Source organism: Mobula birostris, chromosome 4 (assembly GCF_030028105.1).
Source record: "Mobula birostris isolate sMobBir1 chromosome 4, sMobBir1.hap1, whole genome shotgun sequence".
NCBI classification, from domain to species: domain Eukaryota; kingdom Metazoa; phylum Chordata; class Chondrichthyes; order Myliobatiformes; family Myliobatidae; genus Mobula; species Mobula birostris.
The window spans coordinates 105,688,259-105,714,927 of NC_092373.1; the positions used below are offsets into that span (position 1 = coordinate 105,688,259).

The 26,669-nt window shown below is 41.1% G+C and overlaps 1 protein-coding gene across 3 annotated transcripts in view; it reads right to left on the reverse strand.

Moving 5' to 3' along the window:
- The window catches only part of plrg1 (pleiotropic regulator 1), a 106,843-nt gene that overhangs the window by 39,162 nt on the left and 41,012 nt on the right, over positions 1 to 26,669 (reverse strand). For all 3 annotated transcript variants that reach the window (XM_072255857.1, XM_072255859.1, XM_072255860.1), the window contains 2 exons: positions 16,390 to 16,443; positions 15,749 to 15,842 (listed from right to left, as the gene is read on the reverse strand). In XM_072255857.1, the coding sequence (XP_072111958.1) occupies positions 15,749 to 15,842; positions 16,390 to 16,443 (148 nt within the window). The remainder of the gene's footprint in view (positions 1 to 15,748; positions 15,843 to 16,389; positions 16,444 to 26,669) is intronic.

Sequence of the window (26,669 nt, forward strand, 5' to 3'; positions counted from 1 at the left end):
ATCAGGTTTAAAATTGACTTTAAAAAACACTGGAAAAGTTTGGAATACTTCCTTCCAATATTTTTCAAGACTCAGACAAGTCCAAAACATATGAATTAGTGAAGCTTCTTCATTGTTACATCTATCACAATAGGGAGATATATCTGAATAAAAATGAGAGAGCTTATCTTTAGTCGTGTGGGCCCTATGAAACACTTTAAATTGTACAAGGGAATGACAGACACATAACGATGAGATATTAACCCATTAAAAAATTTCATTCCAAGTATCCTCAGATATTAGAATCTGTAAATCTTGTTCCCGGAGATTTTTAATTTTGTCTAAAGGAATATTTCTCATTCCCAACAACATACCATATATTAGATATAGATCCATTATGAAAGGGTTTCAAATTAAAAACTGTATCAAGTAAATTCTTACCTGGACTTTTAGGAAATGTATGTACTTGAGAATGCAAGAAGTCTCTGATTTGTAAATATCGAAAAAAAGTGGGTTTTGGGTAGGCTATACCTAGCTGACAATTGTTCAAATGAAGAAAGACTATCTCCAACAAACAAATCCTGAAAATATTTAATACCCAATCTATTCCACTCTTTAAAAACTACATCAGTCATAGAAGGTTTAAAAAAATGGGACTTGAAAGTGAAAAACTCAATAAGCCAAAAATTTTTCTAAATTGTACCCAAATCCTCAAGGTGTGTTTAACTACAAAATTATCAGTTAAATTACTTAAAGATAAAGGAATTGAGGATCTGAGAAGAGAAATGATAGAAAATTTATTAGCAGAATTAGCTTCTAGAGAAACCTAGACCAGACAGTCCTCTCGATTAATTTTACCAAAACGTAAGATTCCGTATATTGACTGCCCAGTAATAAAACCTAAAATTGGGTAAGGCTAAACCTCCATTCTTTTTAGCTTTTTGAAGATGAACTTTATTTGATCAAGAAATTTTATTTTTCCATATATAAGAAGATATAATAGAATTCAGAGAATCAAAAAAGGATTTAGGAATAAAAACAGGTATGGTCTGAAATAAATATAAAGATTTAGGCAAAATATTCATTTTAATAGAATTAATTTGGCCAATCAACGATAAAGAGAGGGGTGACCAATTTGATAGTGCCTTCTTAACATAATTCAGAAGTGTAAAAAAATTTCTTTAAAAAGGAATTTATAATTCCTAGTAATTGTTACGCCCAAATAAATAAATTGATTTCTTACAATTTTAAAAGGAAGGTTAGTATTAACTAATACCAAATTATTCAAAGGAAAAAGTTCACTCTTATGAAAGTTAAGTTTATATCTTGAAAACTGACTAAAGCAGGAGAGTAAAGAAAGTACGGAAGGTAAAGAAATGTAGAGCAAAAGGTCATCAGCATAAAGTGACACTTTGTGAGTAATACCCCTCCTTAAAATACCAGTGATATCATTAGATTCCCGGAAAGCAATAGCTAAAGGTTCTAAGACTAAATCAAAAAACAAAGGACTCAAAGGACAACCTTGTCTGGTTACACATTGAAGTTTAAATGGTTTAGAATTCTGAGAGTTAGTAAGAACCTAAGCAGAGGGAGATAAATAAAGTAACTTAATCCATTGAATAAAATCGGGCCCAAAGTTAAATTTTTTTGAAGTTTTAAATAAATAATTCCATTCAACCCGATCAAAGGCTTTCTCAGCATCTAAGGATATCACACATTCCGATATCTCTTTAGAAGGAGAATAAATAACATTCAATAAACGACGAATATTAAAGTGGGAGTATCGATTTTTGATAAATCCAGTCCGATCATCAAAAATAATACATGGCAAAATATTTTCAATCCTACCAGTCAAAAGTTTAGATAAAATTTTAGTATCAACATTAAGTAAGGAATTTGGTCTGTAAGAAGAACATTCAACTGGATCCTTATTCTTTTTAAGAATAAGCGAAATAGAGGCTTCATAAAAAGATTGTGGCAACCTACCTAATTTAAAAGAGTCCGAAAGGACTGAATATAAGTGACGTATAAGCAAAGAAGGAAAAAGTCTTATAAAACTCTCCAGAAAATCCATCAGGACCTGGAGCCTTCCCCGAGTGCAACAAGTGAACAACCTCGACAATTTCCTCACAAGAAATGGGTTGATCCAGCAATTTTCGATTATCATCAGAAAGTGTAGGAATGTTTAATCAATCTAAGAAATTATTCATTATAATATTATCTTTAGGAGGATCAGAACTATAGAGTTTAAAATAGAATTCTCTAAAAGTATCCTTTATTTCTAAATGATCAGAGGTTTTAACACCATTAACTTTACAAACTTCTTTAATTTGGCATTTAACTATAAAGGTCTTTAATTAGTTAGCCAATAATTTACCCGTTTTATCTCCATGAACATAAAACTGACTTTTATCTTTTAAAAGTTGAGTTTCAATTGGATAAGTTAAAAGCAGATTGTATTTAGTTTTAATTTCAACACATCTTTTATATAAAGCAGGATCTGGAGCCAAAGCATATTTTTGGTCTAATTGTTTCAACTGATTGGCTAATTCAATTCTCTCCTTATTAGCTTTTTTCTTAACATTTGTGGTAAAAGAAATAATTGGTCCTCTAATACAAGCCTTAAAAACATCTCATAAAATAAGACTAGAAGTTTCTTGCGTATTCTCTTCAAAAAAAGAGTAATTTGTCTCTCCAAAAATTTTTAAAAATCCTTTCAGGTAACAGAGTTGGATTAAAACGCCAGAATCTGTTTATTCAGGAGACGCCCGGAAGATTTAAAGATAAAAACACAGGAGCATGATCTGAAACAGCAATTTCTTTATATTCACAGCATCAAACCAATGGAATCAACCAACTATCAACAAAAAAAAAATCAATCCTGGAATACGTATGATGAACATGAGAAAAAAATGAGTACTCTCTATCAGTTGTATACAAAAAGCACCAAACATCAACAATATCACATTTCATTAAAAAAGATTGGATAAAGGAGTCAGATCTAATAAAGGTCAATTGTTTAAAAGATGAGCGATCTAAAACAGGGTCTAAACAACAGTTGAAGTCTCCTCCTAAGACCAGAGCGTACAGACTTAAATCTGGTAAAAGCGTAAAAAAGCGTTTAAAAAACTTGGATCATCTATATTCGGGGCATACAAATAGTAAAAAAACATTAATTTATTATCTAATTCCCCTGACACTATAACAAAACGCCCATTGGTATCAGACAATACATTATGTTGAACGAAAGAAACTGAATTGTCTATAAGAATCAAAACTCCTCTAGCCTTAGCCTGAAAGGAGGAATGAAACAATAAGCCCTTCCAATGGCTGAAAAGACGTAAGTTATCACATTTATGAACATGTGTTTCTTATAAAAAATAACTGAGACTTTCAATTTCTTAATATAATTAAGTATCTCATTACGTTTCAGAGGATGGTTTAATCCTTTCACATTAAAACTAAGTAAATTAATAGTATGGTCCATTTTAAATATTGCTTAAGAGAGAGGTTAGAATAAAAACCACTGGAATGTATATTAAATCCAAACAATGAGCTTTACGATAAAGTAACCAAGCAACAAATGAAGGTAAGAGAACCAAACAGCTGATAGAAAAGAAAAAACCCATCCAAAGAAAGAAAGTCGACCAAAGAGCAGTCCACAGCTAAACCTACCAACATTACCCTCCCAAAACAATCCACTGGCTGAGCTCCAAAAAATTTCCAAGGCTAACTGCATTCCAACAAGACACAACAAAAAACAGAGCAAAATTAAACTTATTAAAAAAAATCTCATGAAAAAATATAGTATAAAATATTGAAAAGAACAAAGAAAAATCAGAACATATTAATTTGGAAAGTACTAACTCAACGAAAACTTACTAATGTTAAGTCCTTAATTTCAAAGAAATAAAAATACAAAAAAAATTAGATATGAAGGTATACCAAAAGTAAAAAAAGAAGAAAGTAATGAACAGTTAGACTACTGATTCTAAAAAAAAAAGGATCCATCAGGCATTCGCAACATAAATTTATATAGGGAATTACTGAACTTCTGATACTGTTTCGGAAATTAAGAAATCCTGCACCTCTTGAGTCGAACGGAACAATTTCTGAGAGCCATTTTTCAAAATGATTCTAAGACGAGCGGAGTAACGAAGAGAGGGCTTAAAACCTTTATTATACAACTCTGACATAACTTTTTAAAACTTGAAGCCTTCATTCAACACCTCCGGTGAAAAATCCTCCACAATTCTGATCTTCTGGCCTTCATAATCAATCATACCTTTCCGACGAGATTCACTAATTAACAGTTCCTTTGTTTGAAAGTCGTGAAGACAAATTATCACTGAACGGGGTCGTTCTCCTTGAGAGGGTCTTGATACTGGCGATCTATAAGCTCGGTCTATTTTAGGTGAAGATTTAAAAATATTCGGAAAAAAATTAGCCAAAAGGTTTGCAAAAGATTCCAAAGCCTTCCATTAACTCTTTAAAACCCAGAATACGCAAGTTATTTCTTTTGTTTCTATTTTTTAAGTCGATAATCTTCTGTCTGAATGTTTCATTAACCTTTGACTGTTTATCACAGATCTTTTCCAGGTCATCAATCTTCGTATCCAAGATCGTCAAAGTGTCTTCATTCTCTTTTATCCACTCATTGTGTTCACTTAAAAGTTTTTTGAATAGAATCCAATTTTACATGCATTTGTTTAAATTCAGTGCTGAGTTGCTGGAATTTCTGCTGGAACTCCTCTGAAAGTTCATTTTTATGCTTCCGAAGTGTCTCCAAAATAGATTCCAAAGTTGCAGGAGGGCCCTCTTCTTTTTTAGTAGCTTTGGCATAACTCATCGTAAAACAATATTGCGATTAAAAGTAAGTTTTCAAAACAAGTTGTAAACAGTAAATTAAGTAGAGTAGGAGCAATTATAAAAGCATTGCTACTCCATCAACAGCCAGTCGGTTCATCGGTGTATAGTTCAAAAGGGCTTCGCAGGCCTTGTTAAATGAATAGCTTAGTTACTCCTCCCCCCTCCCACCCAATCTTCCAATACTTGATCTACTGTTAATAAGTGATGCATATACACAGCCAGATCTCCCACAATTGCTTCTACAGCTGCCAACAGCTTTGATATACCTGATCAGGCCCTGGAGATTTAACTACATTACTACGTTTTAAGACATCTAGTGCTTCTTTTGCTATAATGCAGACTCCCCCAAGACAAACTCCATTAACTTTTCCTACTTCCAGTCTTCATGTCCTTCTCCACAATAAAACTACAGGATTGTGCTCATTTCCTGTTTCTCCACACAAAGATGTCTTTTTTTTCTTTGAGGGGCTTTATTTTCTCTTTAGTCACTTATTCCTGTAAAACACATAAATCTCTGGATTATCTTTAATCTTCTTTGCCAAAGCCATCACTTAACCTCCTTCTGTTTGAATATATTCCTGCATCCCTGAAACTCCTCCATGGATTCACTTGATCCAAGCTGACCCATGCCTCCTGATGAAGAGTCTCGGCCCAAAACATTAACTATTTACTCTTTTCCATAGATGTTGCCTGGGCCAGTTGAGTTCCTCCAGCATTTTGTGTGTACATCTTTCTGTTTTTGCCTTGAAAGTTTTCAGAGACTCTGCTTTGTGGTAGTGTTTCAAAGACTCAAAATAGACAAATATTCTGGCTCAAATAAGTCTTGAATGAATGATCCCAAACTTTTAAACAGTGAGCAATTGTTCTAGGTTCTTGCATCCGAGGAAACATCCTCACAATATCCAATCTATCAATACCCCTCAGGATATTATACATTTCAATCAAGTTCACCTCTCCATCTTTGCTTCATACTTCATAAGACAACTTTCTAGTTAACTCCTTCTGATGCATTAATATTCTTCCTTACAAAAAGGGCTGCACAGATGAATTGGGATCGTGAAGATGAGATATAGCATACTTACCTTTCTTAATCAAAGCAGAGATCAAGAATAAGGAAGTTATATTGTAGCATCATAGAAATTTGGGTTAGGCCATATCTGGAGTATCCTAATCTGGTTGTCTCTTTATATGAAGAATGTGGAGTGTCTGAACAGGAAGCAGAAGTGATTTTCCAGGAAACTGCCTGAATTAGAGGGCATTTTCTACAAGGAGAGGTTAAACAAACCTGGATTCTTTTCTCTGGAGCAGCAGAGGCTGAGGAGAAATCTGATAGAAGTTTATAACACGAGAGACATAGATAGGTAGTCAGTAACTTTCTCCCCCAAGGTTGAAATGTCTAATGTTAGAGGGCATGAATTTAAGGTGAGCGGAGTAAGTTTAAAGGAGATGCGAGGAGCAAGTTTTTCTTTCAATAGAGAGTTTTGGGTGGCTGCAACATGCTGGCAGGTGTGGTGATGGAGGCAAATACAATAGAGGCATTTAAGAGGCTTAGATAGGGATATGAATGTATAGGGAATGGAAGCATATGTGGAGACAAATGAGATTAGTTTAGTTAGGCATTTAATTACTAGCTTGATTAGTTCAACAAAATATCATGAACTGGAAAGCCTACTCCTACACTGTACAGTTATGTTTTATGTCATAAACCCTAATGCAGATCACATTACTGAATAAGGTGGTAAAGACACCACATTGGCAACCTAACAGACACAGAATTATAGAGTTCTATAGCACAGAAACAAGCCCTTTACTCCCTAATCTGCAGAATTTCTAAGCATGACACTCATATTCTCATCCAAATTAAATAAATGACAAGCAACCTGCAGCACAACAGCCCTCTACTACCACCTGTTATCATCTTCCAAAAGACTAACTTTGTTCCAATTGACTAGCTCTCCCAGGGTCCCATCTGATCAAATCATTATGCAGGACCTTCTCAAAAGCCTTGCTAAAGTCCAAGTGAACAACATCTACCACCCTAACCTCATCAATCCTCTTGATCACCCCATTAAAACAAATTTCATTTTGTGATACACAATTCCCCCACACAATGGCTATCCCTAGTTTGTCCTTACAGTTCCAAAAGCAGATAGATCCTGTCTCCTCTAGTAACTTTCCCACCAATGATGTTGAGGTCACCAGTTTCCAGTGCCCTGGTTTGTCACATCTCTTCCTAACTAAAGGCATAACACTTGCAACGATCTTCCAATAACTCACCAGTGGCTAAAGATAATGCAAATATCTCTTTCCTTCCATCCCACAATGCCTTAGGATACACTTGATAAACTCTAGGGATTTATCCACCTTCATGAACCTCAACATCTTCTCTTTTGTAGTACTCTTTTGATGTTTCAAAACATCACTAGATGGCACCAGAGAGTGGCGACTCAGTGCAGCTCCAAAGGGAATCAAGACAGAAGTGCATTTATTATCAAAGAATGTATAAATTACACAATCTTGAGATCTCCTTGCTCATAAGTAGCCACAAAGCAGGAAACCCAAAAGAACCCAATTAAAGAAAAAAAAGAATAGAAGTAGAAATAAAAGACCAACACTCCATGCACAAGAGAAAGGAAAAAAAAATCATACAAACAACTGGAGTGAACAACAGTATTCAAAACCAAAATGGAGTCCTCAAATCTGAACACTGGAGCATCCCTGAGTAGGTCCAAAGCCTTGCTTATCAGTTCATCATATTAGCAGGCATGAAGATGACCATCGTGGAGAAGGATCAAAATTGGCTCTTGCCTCAGATCCCAATACCTTCTTTTCAATGGATCAGTGAATCATTAAATATTCACAGCCATGGGTACTTCAGTAAGCAACATCATTTTAAGACTTGTATAAAATCTATCAATCTTCAAAGTTGGCAGACAGCTAGTACAGTTTTCCTTTAAGAAAATAGTAAGATTGAAACGCAGAGACCTTGGATTCAACTCCCTAATATCCTGCTGACGAATGTACACTCAGGAAAATAAAACTGAAAGCCTCAGAGCAAGATTGCAGTTCCAGACAGACATCTGGGACCTGTGTGTACTGAGCTTCACGTAAATATGGCTCACTCCTACCTCTTCGGATGCTGCGCTGCAACCTGAACATGGACAGAGCTGTTCCGAGTCTTTTAAAGGTAGAGGAGGCAGAGTATATTTCGTGATGCACAAATGTGGCAAATCAGTCTCAGTCCTGCTCACGCAACCTGGAATAGTCAACTGTCATCCACTTTATCTGCTGAGGGAGTTTTCCACCATCAGCTTGGTAGTAGTGTACATTCCAATCCTGGCCACATCAGTTAGGCACCAGAGAAATTGAGCACCACGATCAGCAGTCATGAAACAAGGGACCCTGATGCTCTCCCTATGATTGCAAGGGATTTCAACCGGATCAGCTTGAAGGTCTCTGAACAATTACCACCAACATATCACCTGTGAAACCAGGTAAGCCAACACACTTCACCACTGTTACTCCACCATCAAGAACAATTATCACGCCATCCATTGCCCGCACTCAGCAACTCTGATCGCTTGGCTACACTTCTACACCCAGTGTACAGGCAGAGACTGAAAACCAGAACACCAGTGGTGAGGATCACGAAGGCATGGTCAAGGGAGGCAGAGGAATGCTTAAAGGACTGCTTTGAATCAGTGGACTGGATAATATTCAGAGATTCAAAAATGAATGAATATGCCACTGTTGTGACCAACTTCAACAAGACCTCTGTGGATGAGTGCGTGCCTTCAAGAAGATACTGGACATACCAAAACCAAAAGCTGTGGATGAACCAGGGCTCAATATGTAGCCTTCAAGATCAATGATTCAGAACTATACAAGAAGTCCAGGTACAACCCATAGAAGACTACTTTAAGAGCAAAAAAATCTATTCTGATTGAGGTATGAGACGGAAGCCATTACTTCCTACAAGGTAAAACTTGACATCATGAATGGCCGCGATGTTTCACTCCCAGATGAGCTCAATGTCTTTTATGCACACTTCGAAAGGGAGAATAAAACTACACCTGTGTAAATCCCTGCAGAACCTGGTGACCCTGTGACCTCTGTCTCGAAGGTCGACGCCAAGAGTATCTTTCAAAAGGGTGAACTCTTGTAAGGTGCCAGGATCCGATGGTGTACCTCAGGGTTTTTCAACTGGGGTTCCATGGAATCCTATGGTTCTGTGAGAGGTTGTCAGGGATTCTGTGAGAAATCATGGTTAAATAAAACATTGTTTTTTAAACTTCGCCCAATGTGCGATGCTAGCACTCACAGTGGTGGGCAATAACCGAGCAGCCCCATTCGCAATCTCAGCACAGTAGGACCGTGTTTAATTGCTTGAGTCCATTCTCATTTTTTAAACGCGAGATAGGGGAAGCCACTGACAATTGGTGACTGCTGTATTGCATGGAGGGGGGACGGTAGGCTGATAATTGGTGAGCTCTGCATTGCATGGAGAGGAGGACAGTAGGCTGATAATTGGTGAGTGCTGTACTGCATGGAGGGGAGGACAGTAGGCTGATAATTGGTGAGCGCTGTACTGCACGGAGGGGAGGGAGGACAGTAGGCCGATAATTGGTGATCGCTGTATCGCACGGAGTGGAGGACGGTAAGCTGATAATTGGTGAGTGCTATATTGCATGGAGGAAATGATGGTACACTGATAATTGGTGAGTGCTGTATTGCATGGAGGGGAGGACGGTAGGCTGATAATTGGTGATCGCTGTATTACACAGAGGGGAGCATGGTAGGCTAAAGTGCATTTTCCGAGCATTGAATGGACTCACCCAACTTGGGCTGTGACATCAGCTTCTCCCTCCCGAATTATCTCCCCATTATGCATCGCTGACCAATGTAGCAGAAAATTGGAGAGAAATTTTCATTCTAAAGACAGCCCAGTGTGGCGATTTTTGAAGAGGAGGTGTGAGAGGGGATTCTCGGCCTAAGCCTATAGTCAAATCTGATAAGGTTACTGATGAAGCCCTCCACTTTCCGCCACTTAGACCCGTGAAGGGTCACCTCAGCCAGGCTCAGGAGCAAGTCCACCAGTATATTCTCATGAGCCACCCCCCTTCCATACTGGGTGCCCGTATATAAGGAGTGAGGTGATGAAGTGCAATCAGAACCTGAGCAGCTGCCCCTTCAGATACTCAGAGAGGGGATGCAACCTCTCACACTCCATATAAGTGTGGTACACTGACTCCTCCCAGCCACAGAATGGACAGGTGTACAGGGTGTCAGTTCCTGCTTGAAGACCTGTTACACAATACTGTCCTATGCAACACCTTCCACCCCAAGTCCCCAATGTACAGGTGAAAGACTCCTGTACAAAGAGATTTACACTGGGGACCCCTTTGCTGCCAGATGGTAAAACAGATTGCCATGGTGAGTCTGGTCGGCAGACAAAGCCAAGTAAGTGAAAGGTCTGACCACTTCCGGCCCATCAGGTAGTGGTGCAGCTGGAAGCCCCTCCACTGCCCTGAGCACCCCCGACACCCACCATGACAGGATGGGGACCTGTCCCCCTCGCAGCTAGATCACCGTCCCCCACCGGTGCAGGAGCACTCTGTCTGGATGAGACTAGACCCCATACCCTCAACAGCTCTCAGTAAAAGTGAGGCAGTTCCCTCAAAGTTGGAAGCCACATGCCCTCCTGCAGAGAAAGCACATCGCCATTGCATGCAATCCCGGAGGGTAGTCGCTATACTGTTATCTCTGCAGGGTCCTGAGGTGGAGGGCCATCAGCCAGGTGTGCACACAAACCAATGACTGACTGTCCTCCGCGATCAGAAGGTCAGGACCACAGCAGAGATCCAATATCTCTTGTTACTCCAAAAGAAATCTACCAGCCTCTTCTGAGTCCTGGACACAAAAGCAGTGGGTGGGACTAAAGTAATCATCCGGTACCATATCTCAGGGGTCCCCAACCTTTTTTGCACTGCGGACCAGTTTAATATTGACAATATTCTTGTGGATTGGCCGACCGGGGGGGGGGGGGGGGGGGTAGGGTTGCCATCGGACAAGAGTAGCAGTCAAAAGAGTAGCATGGCGTGAGCAGAATTATCTGCAGCTTAATGTGAAAAAGACTAAGGAGCTGGTGGTAGACCTGAGGAGAGCTAAGGTACTGGTGGCCCCTGTTTCCATCCAGGGGGTCAGTGTGGACATGGTGGAGGATTACAAATACCTGGGGATATGAATTGACAATAAACTGGACTGGTCAAAGAACACTGAGGCTGTCTACAAGACAGGCTAGAGCCATCTCTATTTCCTGAGGAGACTGAGGTCCTTTAACATCTGCCAGACGATGCTGAGGATGTTCTACGAGTCTGCAGTGGCCAGTGCTATCATGTTTGCTGTCGTGTGCTGGGGCAGCAGGCTGAGGGTGGCAGACACCAACAGAATCAACAAACTCATTCGTAAGGCCAGTGATGTTGTGGGGATGGAACTGGACTCTCTGATGGTGGTGTCTGAAAAGAGGATGCTGTCTAAGTTGCATGCCATCTTGCTCAATGTCTCCCATCCACTACATAATGTACTGGGTGGGCACAGGAGTACATTCAGCCAGAGACTCATTCCTCCGAGATGCAGCACTGAACGTCATAGGAAGTCATTCCTGCCTGTGGCCATCAAACTTTACAACTCCTCCCTTGGAGGGTCAGACGTCCTGAGCCAATAGGCTGATCCTGGACTTATTTCATAATTTACTGGCATAATTTACATATTACTATTTATGGTTCTATTACTATTTATTACTTATGGAGCAACTGTAATGAAAACCAATTTCCCCCGGGATTAATAAAGTATGACTATGACTATAAATATGTTGTGTTTACCCAGAGAAAGACTACAATGACCATGAAGCCTTGCGCGGGCACCAGTGCACACGCGTGTACCAACCGATTTTTTTTCTGCAAATCGTTTTTGGCGATTCTGTTGGGGGGGGGGGTTAATCACAACCGGAATATGGGTGATAAGTGGCTAATACACTCAATTTTGTTTCTAAAATGATTTATCTAACGAATTTAATATTAAACACACAGCGCATATTTTCCTCGCATGAATATAGCGATAGTCAATTACCAGGGGAGGACAGGGGAGCTTGAAGTAAGTGTTGAACGAACTTCCAGTAGAAGTGGTTTAGGCAGGTTTGATATTATCTTTTAAAGAAAAATTGGACAGGTATATGGACAGGAAAGGAATGGAGGGTTATGGGCTGAGTGCAGGTCAGTGGTACTAGGTGAGAGTAGCGTTCGGCATGGACTAAAAGGGGCGAGATTGCCTGTTTCCATGCTGTAATTGTTATATGGTTATATAAGTAAGTCAATAGCATCATAACACTTTAAGTAACATTTGGATATTAAACACAGCGCATATTTTCCCCGTATGGACATATAAAATCATTGCAACACACCAATATCGCTGAATCAGTGGGAGTCCTGGGCTGAATACTTGTTTTCCTACAACAAGACGGTCCTATTGAGGGGTGATGGGAGACAGCGATACTCAAAGGGGGTTGCTTATGTCCAGTCTATTCCGCAATTTAGTTTTCGTTGCATTCATTGCAGAGATATATTGGAAATGGAAGCAACGTTTTCAGTGCTTTCGTGTCTATCTCAGGATATTAGCCTTGACTTTGATCCAGAATGCCAGCAGAGATGTTATATCAAACATACTTTTCAGCCCGCAGTCATTTGCAACCCTGAGGAAGTTGATCTCCTTCACGCGCTGACATGGATGATGCGTGCGTAATGACCTCGCGTGCATTCAAGCTCAATAATGGGCGTGACAGGGAATGAGGAAAGGTGCATGCTTTGCGGCCCAGTGGTTGGGGACCGCTGCCATATCTTTATAACTTTAAGCTACTTATCAATGGGTTTTACATGGACTGGTGGTCAAGTTGTCCTATTCCATTGTGCCTAGTCTGTGGCAAACAACTTACAGATGTAGCAATGGTTCCAGCAAAATTGAAAAGACACTTAACTACAGATTACAGCCATATGACACGTAAAAGTGCTGATTATTTTAAATGACTATTGGAATCTCAAAACAAACAGATTAAAGCTTTTGAGAATAAAGCCACAGTCAGTAAAAATATTTAGTAAGCAAGTTATTTAGTAGCTTTAAGACTAGTTCACACAAGAATATTTAAAAAAACTGAGTGAAAACCGAGACAAAGAACACACCAATCTCCTGCTACATACAGAAATCCAGTGGCTTAGCAGAGGAAGAGTTCTCAACAGGGTGTCTGAGCTGAAAGGTGAATTGTAGGAGTACTTTCAAGAAAATAGTATGCCAGATTTTGCTGAAGATGAAGAATGGTTGCAGAAACTAGCCTACTTAATAGAGGTTTTTCATCATATGAACCAGTTGAACAAGTCTCTGCAAGGCCCTGGAGAAAATGTTTTGACTTCAAGTTCTTGGATTCTTTGGAAAAATAATGCTGCAAAAGGAAATCTTGAAATGTTTCCACAGCTTCTTGACTTTGAGAGTGAGAAAGGGTATCAAAAAGACTTAAGTCTTATTGAAAATCACCTGGAAGAACTGCAGATCAAGATTGAACAGTACTTTTTTCTCTCTTTCAACACAAGTATATGACTGGATGATGGACCTTTTCTCTGAATCTTCTGCTCAGCCTGAGAACTGACTTTGAGAGAAGAGGAACGACTTTGTGAGCTGCACTCCAATCATGCATTCAAGATGAGATTTGTAAACACAAAATAATCTGCAGATGCTGGGGTCAAGGCAACACTCACAACACGCTGGAGGAACTCAGCAGGTCGGGCAGCATCCGTGGAAAAGATCAGTCGACGTTTCGCGCCGGAACCCTGACGAAGGGTTCCGGCCCGAAACATCGACCGATCTTTTCCAGGGATGCTGCCTGACCTGCTGAGTTCCTCCAGCATGTTGTGAGTGCCAAGATGAGATTTACTGACCTGTCCTTGAACAAGTTCAGGATTTCCATGAAAGAACAGTATCCTGCCATACATAGGAAAGCAATGTTTGCTGCAGTTTTCAACTTCTTAAATATGTGAGTAAGCTTTTTCTTGCTTAACAAGCATCAAGAGCAAGGATAGAAATTATCTCATTTCAGTTGAAGGCGAAATCCATGCTTATCTTAAGTTCAATCCAGAATTGAGAAATTTATTATGTTTGCCTGAAGAATTTTTGAAATTTATCAAAGAGAAAGTAATTTCAAGAAAGGCAAGCGAAACTTAACTGTTTTATTTCAAGAAAGATCGGCTAAAAATGTATTCTCTACTCAAAAGAGCAGAAAAAAAATTTCTACTCCAAAAAAATTATTTTTAGATTGTTATTTATCTACAACTTACTGATCATGCTAACATACCACTAGCTCTAGATATAGTAACTGTTATGCAGGGGTTCCCTGAGACTTAAAAATTACTTCAAGGTTCCTCAGGGCAAAAAGGTTGGGAAAGGCTGATGTACCTGGTAGGGCACTGAAAACTTGTGCCAATCAACTGGTTGGAGTGTTCAAAGACATCTTCAAACTCTTGCTGCTGCTCCTGCCTGCTTCTAAAGGGCAACAATCATACCAGTGCCCAAGAAGTGCAGGGTGAGCTGCCTCAACGACTATAGCCCAGTTGCACTCGCATCTACTGTGATGAAGTGTTTGAAACGTTGGTCACAACCAGAATGAACTTCTGCCTAAGCAACGACCTGGACCCACTGCCACAATTGGTCAACAGCAGACGCAATCTCACTGGTTCTCCACTCAGGCTGGATCACCTGGATAACAGTAATACCTGTGTCAGGCTTCTGTTTATTGATTACAGCTCAACATTCAACACCATCATACCCTCAGTACTAATCAATGAGCTTCAAAACCTTGGTCTCTACACCTTCCTCTGCAACTGTATCTTTGACTTCCTCATTGGGAAACCACAGTCAGTGTGGATTGGAAATAATATCTCCTCCTAACAATCAACACCGGCCCACCTGAAAGTGGGCTTAGTCCACTGTTCTACTCTCTCTACACCCACGACTGTGTGACTAGGCACAGCTCAAAGGCCATCCATAAGTTGCCGATGACAAGACTATTGTTGGCAGAATTTTAGATGGTAATGCAGAGGCTACAGGAGTGAGACAGATCAGCTGGTTGAGTGGTGTTGCAACAACAACCTTGCACTCAATGTCAATAAGACCAAGGAATTGATTGCAGACATTCTGCAGACTCAGAAAGGGTAAGTTGAGGGAACACACACCAGTCTTCATCGAGGTAGTAGTTTCAAGTTGCTAGGTGTCCTGAGCCCAACATATTGATGCAATTACAAAGGAGGGATTACAGCAGCTATATTTCATTAGAAGTTTGAGGAAATTTGGTAAGTCACCAAAAACACTCGCAAATTTCTACAGATGTACCGTGGAGAGCATTCGAATGGGCTGTATCATTGTCTGGTATGGAACTGCAAAGAATAAGAAAAAGTTGCAGAAACTTGAAAACTCAGCCAGCTCCACCATGGGCACTAGCTTCCCCAGTGAAATGTGTCATTTGCATCAAATCATTGAGGATTGTGCCAGGCAGCCCACAAGTGTCGCCACACTTCCTGTGCCAACATAGCATGCTCACAACTCTGAACCCTAAACCTAACTGTACACCTTTGGAATGTGGGATGAAACCAGAGGACCTGGAGAAAACTCACATAGTCACGGGGAGTACCTGCAAACTTGTTACAGACAATGACAGTGGCAGGAATCAAACCCTCATCTTACAGTCAATGTGATAAAGCATTGTAATAATTGCTACGCTACCGTGCCACCTACGAAAATTAATAGAATGGTCACTAGTTCCAAAGTGTAAAAATTTAGTTCTGAGGTTCCTTAAAGAGCTTACCTGGATTTTGAAGATGGAATTGCCATAGCCAATGCATGAGTGCTTGCTTCACTGGGCATTTTTTGCAGCTGTGTATCACCTGTCAATGCTACTCCTACAATTTAGAAAGGCAATAAATAGTTTATATTAAGCCAGGAGATGCTCAGGTTCAGTATTACTCTGAAATAATGCATTGTTCATAATTCTAAAGTTTTATATTAAAAAATTCCGACTTGCTTTGCTAAGCAGTCCACAGGTTAAAACAGGGTTCCATTCAAGAGAGTGACGGCTACAGGAAGATTGGCTACCAGTTGGGTTCATTGACTCAGTAAGTCTGCTCAGCACTCCCATTTTGTTTACTTTGAATAAGCTCCAATTTTTGAGGCACAGGGGTAAGAAGAAAAGGCACAGAAAAGTTTTGTGTTTCTCAAGAGTCCAAATGAACTCAACTCCATGCTCCCTAGAGCATCTCCCAACTGTTTGTTGGTGTGGATGAGATGTCCATAAGCTGTGCATTTATTTATAAGCCAGGGAGGGCCGATACGGCAATTTAACTTGCAAGTGGAAAATAAATAAACATTTGCAGAGTGCAAGTTAATCCCAATTCCAAAGTTCAAAATACCACGCCGCCCCCCCCCCCCCCCCCAAAGAACCCTGCTAACCTGGACCTGATGGGTATGGATGAGTACCAGTTATAACATATTCAGGTTCTTGATCTATAACAGAATAGAAACAAAATACAAGGTTTTAAGTTAGATACTGAAATAAATTTTACAATACAATTGTAATAACCAGCATTCAAATAAAAGTACACAAATAACATTGAATGTTTGCTTACAAAACTGTCTTTCAAATGTAAAATAAAGTTGCAAACATTAAAAAAACTTATTTGAAAAAATGGCATTTGCTAAAACCAGTCACTTATGCTATCCTTATTATGGTTTTCAGGGATGATGCCTTGGCAAGTCTAGTCTGGAATACAGGGGTATAAATATCACCAGACTACACTTGCCCAGGCATCATCCCTGAAGATGGTAGAGTCTGTTATCAAAACATTGGTTATAATCAATACTTGTACCAAGCTTGAAGCCTGAGAAGAGTTTATTCATCATATACGCAGGGAAAGCACTAGTTCCTTTTGCATCCAGGTTGTCTTGTGCAAACTTGAGATGTGCAGCAATTTTTTTTTTGGAGAGCGGTGGTTTCCTCTCTGGTGTCCTTCCATGAACATCACTCTTGTTCAATGTTTTTCTTATAGTGGACACATGAACAGAGACTTTAGCAAGTTCCCAAGGTTTCCCTGTGTTTTGCTGTTACTCTTGGGTACCCTTTTCAAAGTTACCCTTTTCACCTTCTTCAGCATTGCACATTGTGCTCTTGCTGTGACTTTTGCAGGACAGCCACTCAGAGGGAGATTAGCAACAGTACTGAATTTCCTCCATCTGGAGACAGTTTCTCTTATTGCGGACTCAGGTCTTGAGAAATGCTTTTATAGCCTTATCCAGCTTAATGCATCTCTATAATTCTTCTTCTAAGGTCCTCTGAAAGTTGTTTTGATCGAGGCATGGTGCACATATCTTTCTTGAGAAGATTGGAACACCAGACTCCAAATAGTTTTTGTAAAGGCATTTCCCGAGGTTCACATACTTCTATGAACCCAGACTGCAATGTTTAAATGATGTTTAAATGAGGATCATGTTTTTTGACTTCTCCAGTGTGTTCAACACCATCCGCCCTGCTCTGCTGGGGGAGAAGCTGACAGCAATGCAGGTGGATGCTTCCCTGGTATCATGGATTCTTGATTACCTGACTGGCAGACCACAGTACGTGTGCTTGCAACACTGTGTGACCGACAGAGTGATCAGCAGTACTGGGGCTCCACAGGGGACTGTCTTGTCTCCCTTCCTCTTCAGCATTTACACCTCGGACTTTAACTACTGAACAGAGTCTTGTCATCTTCAGAAGTTTTCGGATGACTCTGCCATAGTTGGATGCATCAGCAAGGGAGATGAGGCTGAGTACAGGGCTACAGCAGGAAACTTTGTCACATGGTGTGAGCAGAATTATCTGCAGCTTAATGTGAAAAAGACTAAGCAGCTGGTGGTAGACCTGAAGAGAGCTAAGGTACCGGTGACCCCTGTTTCCATCCAGGGGGTCAGTGTGGACATGGTGGAAGATTACAAATACTTGGGGATACGAATTGACAATAATCTGGACTGGTCTAAGAACACTGAGGCTGTCTACAAGAACAGTCAGAGCCGTCTCTATTTCCTGAGGAGACTGAGGTCCTTTAACATCTGCCGGACGATGCTGAGGATGTTCTATGAGTCTGTGGTGGCCAGTGCTATCATGTTTGCTGTTGTGTGCTGGGGCAGCAGGCTGAGGGTAGCAGACACCAACAGAATCAACAAACTCATTCGTAAGGCCAGTGATGTCGTGGGGATGGAACTGGACTCTCTGACGGTGGTGTCTGAAAAGTGCATGCCATCTTGGTCAATATCTCCCATCCACTACATAATGTACTGGGTGGGCACAGGAGTACATTCAGCCAGAGACTCATTCCTCCGAGATGCAGCACAGAGCATCATAGGAAGTCATTCCTGCCTGTGGCCGTCAAACTTCACAACTCCTCCCTTGGAGGGTCAGACACCCTGAGCCGATAGGCTGGTCCTGGACTTATTTCATAATTTACTGGCATAATTTACATATTACTATTTATTATTTATGGTGCAACTGTAACGAAAACCAATTTCCCCCGGGATCAATAAAGTATGACTATGACTCAGTGTTGATGAGAAGTACAATTGTTTGTGTTATTAGTTTAAGCAGATAGTGTTTCTCTACTATTGTGACTTAGATGAAGATCAATCACATTTTATGAGTAATTAATGCAGAAAACCAGGTAATTGCAAATAGTTCACAAACTCTTGCTACTGTAAATAGGAAGCTTGGCATAGTACATGAGTGAGAACTTCAGATTTTTTGGGGTACTGGGGCAATTCTGGGACGGGAGGCACTCATACCAGTCATAACAATCATACCAGGGAATTTCTCTCTGGTCCAATGAAGAACTCAGCAGAGAATGCTGGCAACACCATGAGGCATAGTGAAAAAGGAATACATGTATTGAAGTAAGAATACAGTAGCAGCTATTTGTAGATGTAGTTCCAAGATCTGTTTGAACTCAGTTCAGTGTAAACCAGAATCTGTGGCATTTTGTAATATTAGCAGAGTTCCTCTAGTAAAATCAGAAATTTATAAATTAACACTCCTGAAAGGACAAGCAGAAATATAAAATACAGTGGATTCCAGTTAATTTGGGCATCAGTTAACAGGGACAGCTGCTTATTTGGGACAACTCTTAAAGAACAAAATCCAAATGAGAAAATAGCCGGGATTTCCTTTATTTATTTGAGCATTAACTGGGACAGGATACTGTTGCCAAACAAGTTCTAACGAGCATCAGTCACGTGCACTTGTGTGGCCGTTAGACATTAAACCCTGCTTAGAGCAAACAGTTTTTAAATAGTGTCAGTTGTGTACATTTGTTCAAAGCTCAAAGTAAATATTTATTATCAAAGTACATATATATCACCAGATACAACCATGACTTTCATTTTCTTGCGGGCAATCACAATACAGTGGCAAAATAACCATAATAGAACCAATGGAAGACTGCACCAACTTGGGTATTCAACCAGTGCACAGAAGACAACAAACTGAGCAAATACAAAAAGAAAGAAATAATAATAATAAAAAATAAATAAGCATAAATACGAGAACATGAGATGAAGAGTCCTTGAAAGTGAGTCCATGGGTTGTAGGAATCTTTCAATGATGGAGCAGGTAAAGTTGTTCCCTTTGGGTCAAGGGCCTGAGGGTTGAGGGGTAATAACTGTTCCTAAACCTGGTGGTGAGAGTCCTGAGACTCCAACACAACTTTTTGATGGCATCAGTGAGAAGAGAGCAAGACCTGGGTGGAGGGGTCCCTGATGATGGATGCTGCTTTCCTGCAACAACACTCCGTGTAGATGTACTCAATGGTGGACAGGGCTTTATCTGTGTAGGATTGGGCCATATCCACTATTTTTTTTGTAGGATTTTCCCTTTATTTGTATTTCCATATCAAACTGTGATGCAGCCGTCAATATAAGTTACACTACGCATCTATAGAAGTTTGTCCAAGTTTTAGATGTCAAGTCAAATCTTCACAAAGGCATTGCTTTGCTTCCTTTGTAATTGCACTTACGTGCTGAGCTGAAAACAGGTCCTCAAAATAATAACACCAAAGAGCTTAAAGTTGCTGACCTGATCCTCCAATGACAACTGGTTCATGGACCCCTGTTCCCTCCTCATGAAGCCTTGGTCTTGCTGACATTGAGTAACAGGTTGTTGTTATGGCACCACTCAGCCAGATTTCTCCTTTTAGAGCAGTGAAAGAAGTGTATGGAGTAAAGCCAGATCTAACATATAGAGAGGCTTTGAGGAAAGAGAAGCAGAATAAATGGTGTAAAGGTAGTAAGGCAGAAGGGCGAAAGTGTGTGTACCTCAATGCAAGAAGCATTAGGAACAAAGGTGATGAACTGAGAGCTTGGATACATACATGGAATTATGATGTAGTGGCCATTACAGAGACTTGGCTGGCACCAGGGCAGGAATGGATTCTCAATATTCCTGGATTTCAGGAGAGGGGGGAGAAAGGGGAGGAGGGGTGGCATTACTGGTCAGGGATACTATTACAGCTACAGAAAAGGTGGATAATGTAGCAGGATCCTCTTCTGAGTCAGTATGGGTGGAAGTCAGGAACAGGAAGGGAGCAGTCACACTATTGGGAGTATTCTATAAGCCCCCGGTAGCAGCAGAGATACAGAGGAGCAGATTGGGAGGCAGATTTTGGAAAGGTGCAAAAATAACAGGGTTGTTATCATGGGTGACTTTAACTTCCCTAATATTGATTGGCACCTGATTAGTTCCAGGGGTTTAGACGGGGCAGAGTTTGTTAAGTGTGTACAGGACGGAGTCCTGTCACAGTATGTTGACAGGCCGACTAGGGGGAATGCCATACTAGATCTAGTATTAGGTAACGAACTGGGTCAGTGGGTGAGCATCTGGGGGACAGTGACCACCGTTCAATTCCACCACTGTGGAATTCTCTGCCACAGGAAACAGTTGAGGCCAGTTCATTGGCTATATTTAAGAGGGAGTTAGATATGGCCCTTGTGGCTACGGGGGTCAGGGGGTATGGAGGGAAGGCTGGGGCGGTGTTCTGAGTTGGATGATCAGCCATGATCATAATAAATGGCGGTGCAGGCTCCAAGGGCCGAATGGCCTACTCCTGCACCTATTTTCTATCTTTCTATGTTTCTATGTTCCCTGGCCTTTAGCATTATCATGGAAAAGGATAGATTCAGAGAGGATAGGAAAATTTTTAATTGGGGAAGGGCAAATTATGAGGCTATAAGGCTAGAACTTGCGGGTGTGATCTGGGATGATATTTCTGCAGGGAAATGTACTATGGACATGTGATCAATGTTTAGATATTTCTTGCAGGATGTTAGGGATAAATTTGTCCCGGTGAGGAAGATAAAGAATGGTAGGGTGAAGGAACCATGGGTGACAAGTGAGGTGGAAAATCTAGTCAGGTGGAAGAAGGCAGCATACATGAGGTTTAGGAAGCAAGGATCAGATAGGTCTATTGAGGAATATAGGGAAGCAAAAAAGGAGCTTAAGAAGCGGCTGATAAGAGCAAGAAGGGGGCATGAGAAGGCCTTGGCGAGTAGGGTAAAGGAAAACGCCAAGGCATTCTTCAATTATGTGAAGAACAAAAGGATGACAGGAGTGAAGGTAGGACCAATTAGAGATAAAGGTGGGAACATGTGCCTGGAGGCTGTGGAAGTGAGCGAGGTCCTCAATGAATACCTCTCTTCGGTATTCACCAGTGAGAGAGAACTTGATGACGGTGAGGACAATATGAGTGAGGTTGATGTTCTGGAGCATGTTGATATTAAGGGAGAGGAGGTGTTGGAGTTGTTAAAATACATTAGGACGGATAAGTCCCCGGGCTGAGCCTCTGGCTAGGATCTTCATGTCCTCGTTGTCCACGGGAATGGTAGCAGAGGATTGGAGAGAGGCGAATGTTGTCCCCTTGTTCAAAAACGGTAGCAGGGATAGCCCGGGTAATTATAGACCAGTGAGCCTTACTTCTGTGGTGGGAAAGCTGTTGGAAAAGATTCTTAGAGATAGGATCCATGGGCATTTAGAGAATCATGGTCTGATCAGGGACAGTCAGCATGGCTTTGTGAAGGGCAGATCGTGTCTAACAAGCCTGATATAGAGTTCTTTGAGGAGGTGACCAGGCATATAGATGAGGGTAGTGCAGTGGATGTGATCTACATGGATTTTAGTAAGGCATTTGACAAAGTTCCACACGGTAGGCTTATTCAGAAAGTCAGAAGGCATGGGATCCAGGGAAGTTTGGCCAGGTGGATTCAGAATTGGCTTGCCTACAGAAGGCAGAGGGTCGTGGTGGAGGGAAAACATTCAGATTGGAGGATTGTGACTAGTGGTGTCCCACAAGGATCTGTTCTGGGACCTCTACTTTTCATGATTTTTATTAACGACCTGGATGTGGGGGTAGAAAGGTGGGTTAGCAAGTTTGCAGACGACACAAAGATTGGTGGTGTTGTAGATAGTGTACAGGATTGTCAGAGAGTCACTGACAGGATGCAGAAGTGGCAGATGGAGTTCAACCCGGAGAAGTGTGAGGTGGCACACTTTGTAAGGACAAACTCCAAGGCAGAGTACAAAGTAAATGGCAGGATACTTGGTAGCGAGGAGGAGCAGAGGGATCTCGGGGTACATGTCCACAGATCCCTGAAAGTTGCCTCACAGGTAGATAGGGTAGTTAAGAAAGCTTATGGGGTGCCAGCTTTCATAAGTCGAGGGATAGTGTTTAAGAGTCGCGATGTAATGATGCAGCTCTACAAAACTCTGGTTAGGCCACACTTGGAGTACTGTGTCCAGTTCTGGTCGCCTCACTATAGGAAAGATGTGGAAGCATTGGAAAGGGTACAGAGGAGATTTACCAGGACCAGCCTGGTTTAGAGAGTATGGATTATGATCAGAGATTAAGGGAGCTAGGACTTTACTCCTTGGAGAGAAGGAGGATGAGAGGAAACCTGACAGAGGTGTACAAGATATTAAGAGGAATAAATAGAGTGGATAGCCAGCACCTCTTCCCCAGGGCACCACTGCTCAATACAGGAGGACGTGGCTTTAAGGTAAGAGCTGGGAAGCTCAAGGGGGATATTAGAGGAAGGTTTTTTACCCAGAGAGTGGTTGATGCGTGGAATGCACTGCCGAGTCAGTGGTGGAGGCAGATACACTAGTGAAGCTTAGGAGACTACAAGACAGGGATATGGAGTAATTTAAGGTGGGGGGTTATATGGGAGGCAGGGTTTGAGGGTCGGCACAACATTGTGGGCCGAAGGGCCTGTAATGTGCTATTTTATTCTATGTTCTATGTTCTTTCTTTCAGCTGTTCGTCACTTTTGATTCGGCCCATGACAGTGGTGTCGTCCGCAAACTTGAATATGACATTATTGTTGCAGTAAGCCATAGAATCGTAAGTGTAAAGCGAGTAGAGCAGAGAACTAAGCACACAGCCTGGAGGTGCAACTGCACTGATGGAAATTGTGGAGAGGGTGCTGTTGCCAATCTGAACTGACTGGACTCTGCAAGTGAGAAGAATTGATGATCCAATTGGACAAGAAGGCATTGAGGTCAAGGTGTCCAAAAAGCAGTGATTTTTTTCACTGATAGTTGGTGAGAAATAAGCAGGGAGACAATTCAGAACTGTTTTATTCACTGTGGTTTCAAGCATTCAGGCTTGGAGATGCCAGAAATGGTCAGGTACAAAAATGAAATAACTTCACTACTTCAACAAGTTAGGAACTATAAAGAATTTAGAGCATAAGACTTGGGTGCAAAATCTAATGATCAGATGATGATTTGATCTGATCATCAGCCATGACAATCAGATCGAATCTGGTCATCATGGCTGATCCAATTTTCCTCTTAGCCCCAAACTCCTGCCTTCTCCTTGTATCCCTCCATGCCCTGAACATTAAAGAATCTATCAACCTCTGCCTTAAATATACACATAAAGACTTGGCCTCCACAGCTGTTTGTGGCAAAGAATTCCACAGATTCACCACTCTCTGGCTAAAGAAATTCCTCCTCATCTTCATTCTAAAAGCATGTCCCTCTAAACTGAGGATGTGTCCTCTGGTCTTAAGACTCTCCCATCATAGGTAACATCCACTCTATCAAGGCCTTTCACCATTTGATAGGTCTCAATGAGGTCACCTCTCATTCTTCTGAATTCTAGTGAATACAGGCCCAGAGCCATCAAACGCACTTCATATGACAAGCCATTCTATCCTGGAATCATTCGTGAACCTCCTTTGAACTCACTCCAGTTTCAGCACATCCTTTCCAAGGGGCCCAAACCTGCACTGCCTCACCAGTGCTTTATAAAGTTTCAACATTACAGCTTTGCATTTATATTCCAGTCGTCTTGAAATGAATGCTAACATTGCATTTGTCTTATTCATCAGACTCAACCTGCAAATTAACCTTTAGAGAATTCTGCACAAGGACTCCCAAGTCCCTTTGCACCTCAGCTTTTTGTATTTTCTGTCCATTTAGAAAATAGTCAACTCTTTAATTTCTTCTACCAAAGTGCATGACCATACACTTCCCAACACTGTATTCCATCTGCCCATTCTCCTAATCTGTCTAAGTCCTTCTAAGTAGCCTACTTCCTCAAAACTACTTGCCCCTTCACCTATCTTCATTTTGTCTGCAAACTTTGCAACAAAGCCATTAATTCCGTCATCCAAATCTGACATATAATGTAAAAAGAATTGGTCTCAACACAGACCCCTGTGGAACACCACTAGGCCAGCAGCCACCAGTAAAAGCTCCATTTATTCCCTCTTTGCCTCCTGCCAATCAGCCACTGCTTTTTCCATGCTACAATCTTTCCTGTAATACCATGGGCTCAAAGCTTGTTAAGCAGCCTCATGTGTGGCACCTTGTCAAAGGACTTTTGAAAATCTGAGTACACAAAAGTGATTCTCCTTCGTCTATCCTGCTTGTTACTTCTTCAAAGAATTCCAACAGGTTCGTCAGGCAAGATTTTCCCTTGAAGAGACCACGCTGACCAGGGCATACTTTATCATGTGCCTCCAAGTACACTGAGACCTCATCCTTAATAATCGACTCCAACATCTGCCCAACCACTGAAGTAAGGCTAACTGGTCTGTAGCTTCCTTTCTTCTGCTCACTCCCTTCTTGAACAGTGGAGTGACATTCACATTTTCCATTCTTCTGAAACCACACCAGAATCTTGTGATTCTTGAAAGATCATTAACTAATGCCTCTACAATCTCTTCATCCACCACTTTCAAAACTTTGGAGTGTACACCATCTGATCCAGATGACTTATCTACCTTCAGACCTTTAAATTTCCCAAGAACCTTCTTTCTAGTAATAGTAACTTCACACACTTCATGCCCCTGATATCCAGAACTCCCACCATACTACTAGTGTCTTCCACAGTGAAGACTGATGCAAAATTATTCAATTCGTCTGCCATTTCCTTGCCCCAATTACTACCTCTCCAACATAGTTTTCCAGCGGTCCAATATCCACTCTCACCTCTCTTTCACACTTCATGCATCTGAAGAAACTTTTGGTATCCTATTTAGTATTAGTGGCTAGCTTACTCTCATATTCCATCTTTACCTTCTTAATGACTTTCGTTTAGTTATCTTCTGTAGGTTTTTAAAAGCTTCCCAATCCCCTAACCGCCTACTAATTTTTTCTCTATTATATGTGCTCACTTTGGCTTTTATGTTGGCTTTGACTTCTCTTGTTAGCCACGATTGTGTCGTCTTTCCTTTACAATACTTCTTCCTCTTTGGAAAGTATTTATCCTGTGCCTTCCGAATTGCTTCCAGAAATTCCACCACTGCTGCTCTGCTGTCATTTCGGCCAGTGTTCTTTTCTAATCCATTTTGGCCAGCTCCTCTACTGGTACATCTGACTTTAGCTCCTCCTTCTCAAATTTCAGGGTGAATTCGATCATATTATGATCATTTGCCCCGAAGGGTTCTTTTACCTTAAGCTCTCCAATCAATTCAGGTTCACTGCGCAACACCCAATCCAGAATAGCTGATCCTCTAGTGGGCTTTTAACAGAGCAAGGCCACCCCCTCTGCCTTCTTGCATATCCTTTCGATACAATATGTATCCTTGGACATTCAGTTCCCAGCTATCTCTTAGCCTTGATTCAGTGATGCTTACAACATCATTCATGCCAATCTGCAACTGTGCTGCAAGTTCATCTGCCTTATTCTGTATACTGCGCGCATTCAGATATAACATCTTCAGTCCTGTATTCACCCCTTAGATTTTGTCGCACCATGCTCAACCTTTTGATCTCTAACTTTGTCTGAGATCTTACAAGCATCTGCCTCCACAATCTCTCCACTAACTGTTCCTATCCCCCTGTAACTCTAGCTTAAACCCCACTGTGCAGTTTTAACAAACCTTCCCCTGGGATATTAGTTCCCCTCCAGTTCAGGTGCAAACAGTCCCTCTGTACAGGTCCCACCTTTCTGGAAGACAGCCCAATGATCCAAAAATCTTATGCCTTTCCTCTTACACCAACTCTTTAGGCAAGTACAAAACTGTATAATGTTGCTAGTTCTAGCCTCACTAGCATAAGGCACAGGTAGCAATCCTGAGATCACAACCCAGGAGGACCTATAATTTAGCACCTAACTCCATGAACTCCTTATGCAGAAACTCATCACTCATCCTACCCATGTCATTGGTACCTTCATGGATCACGACTCCTGGTTGTTCACCCTCCC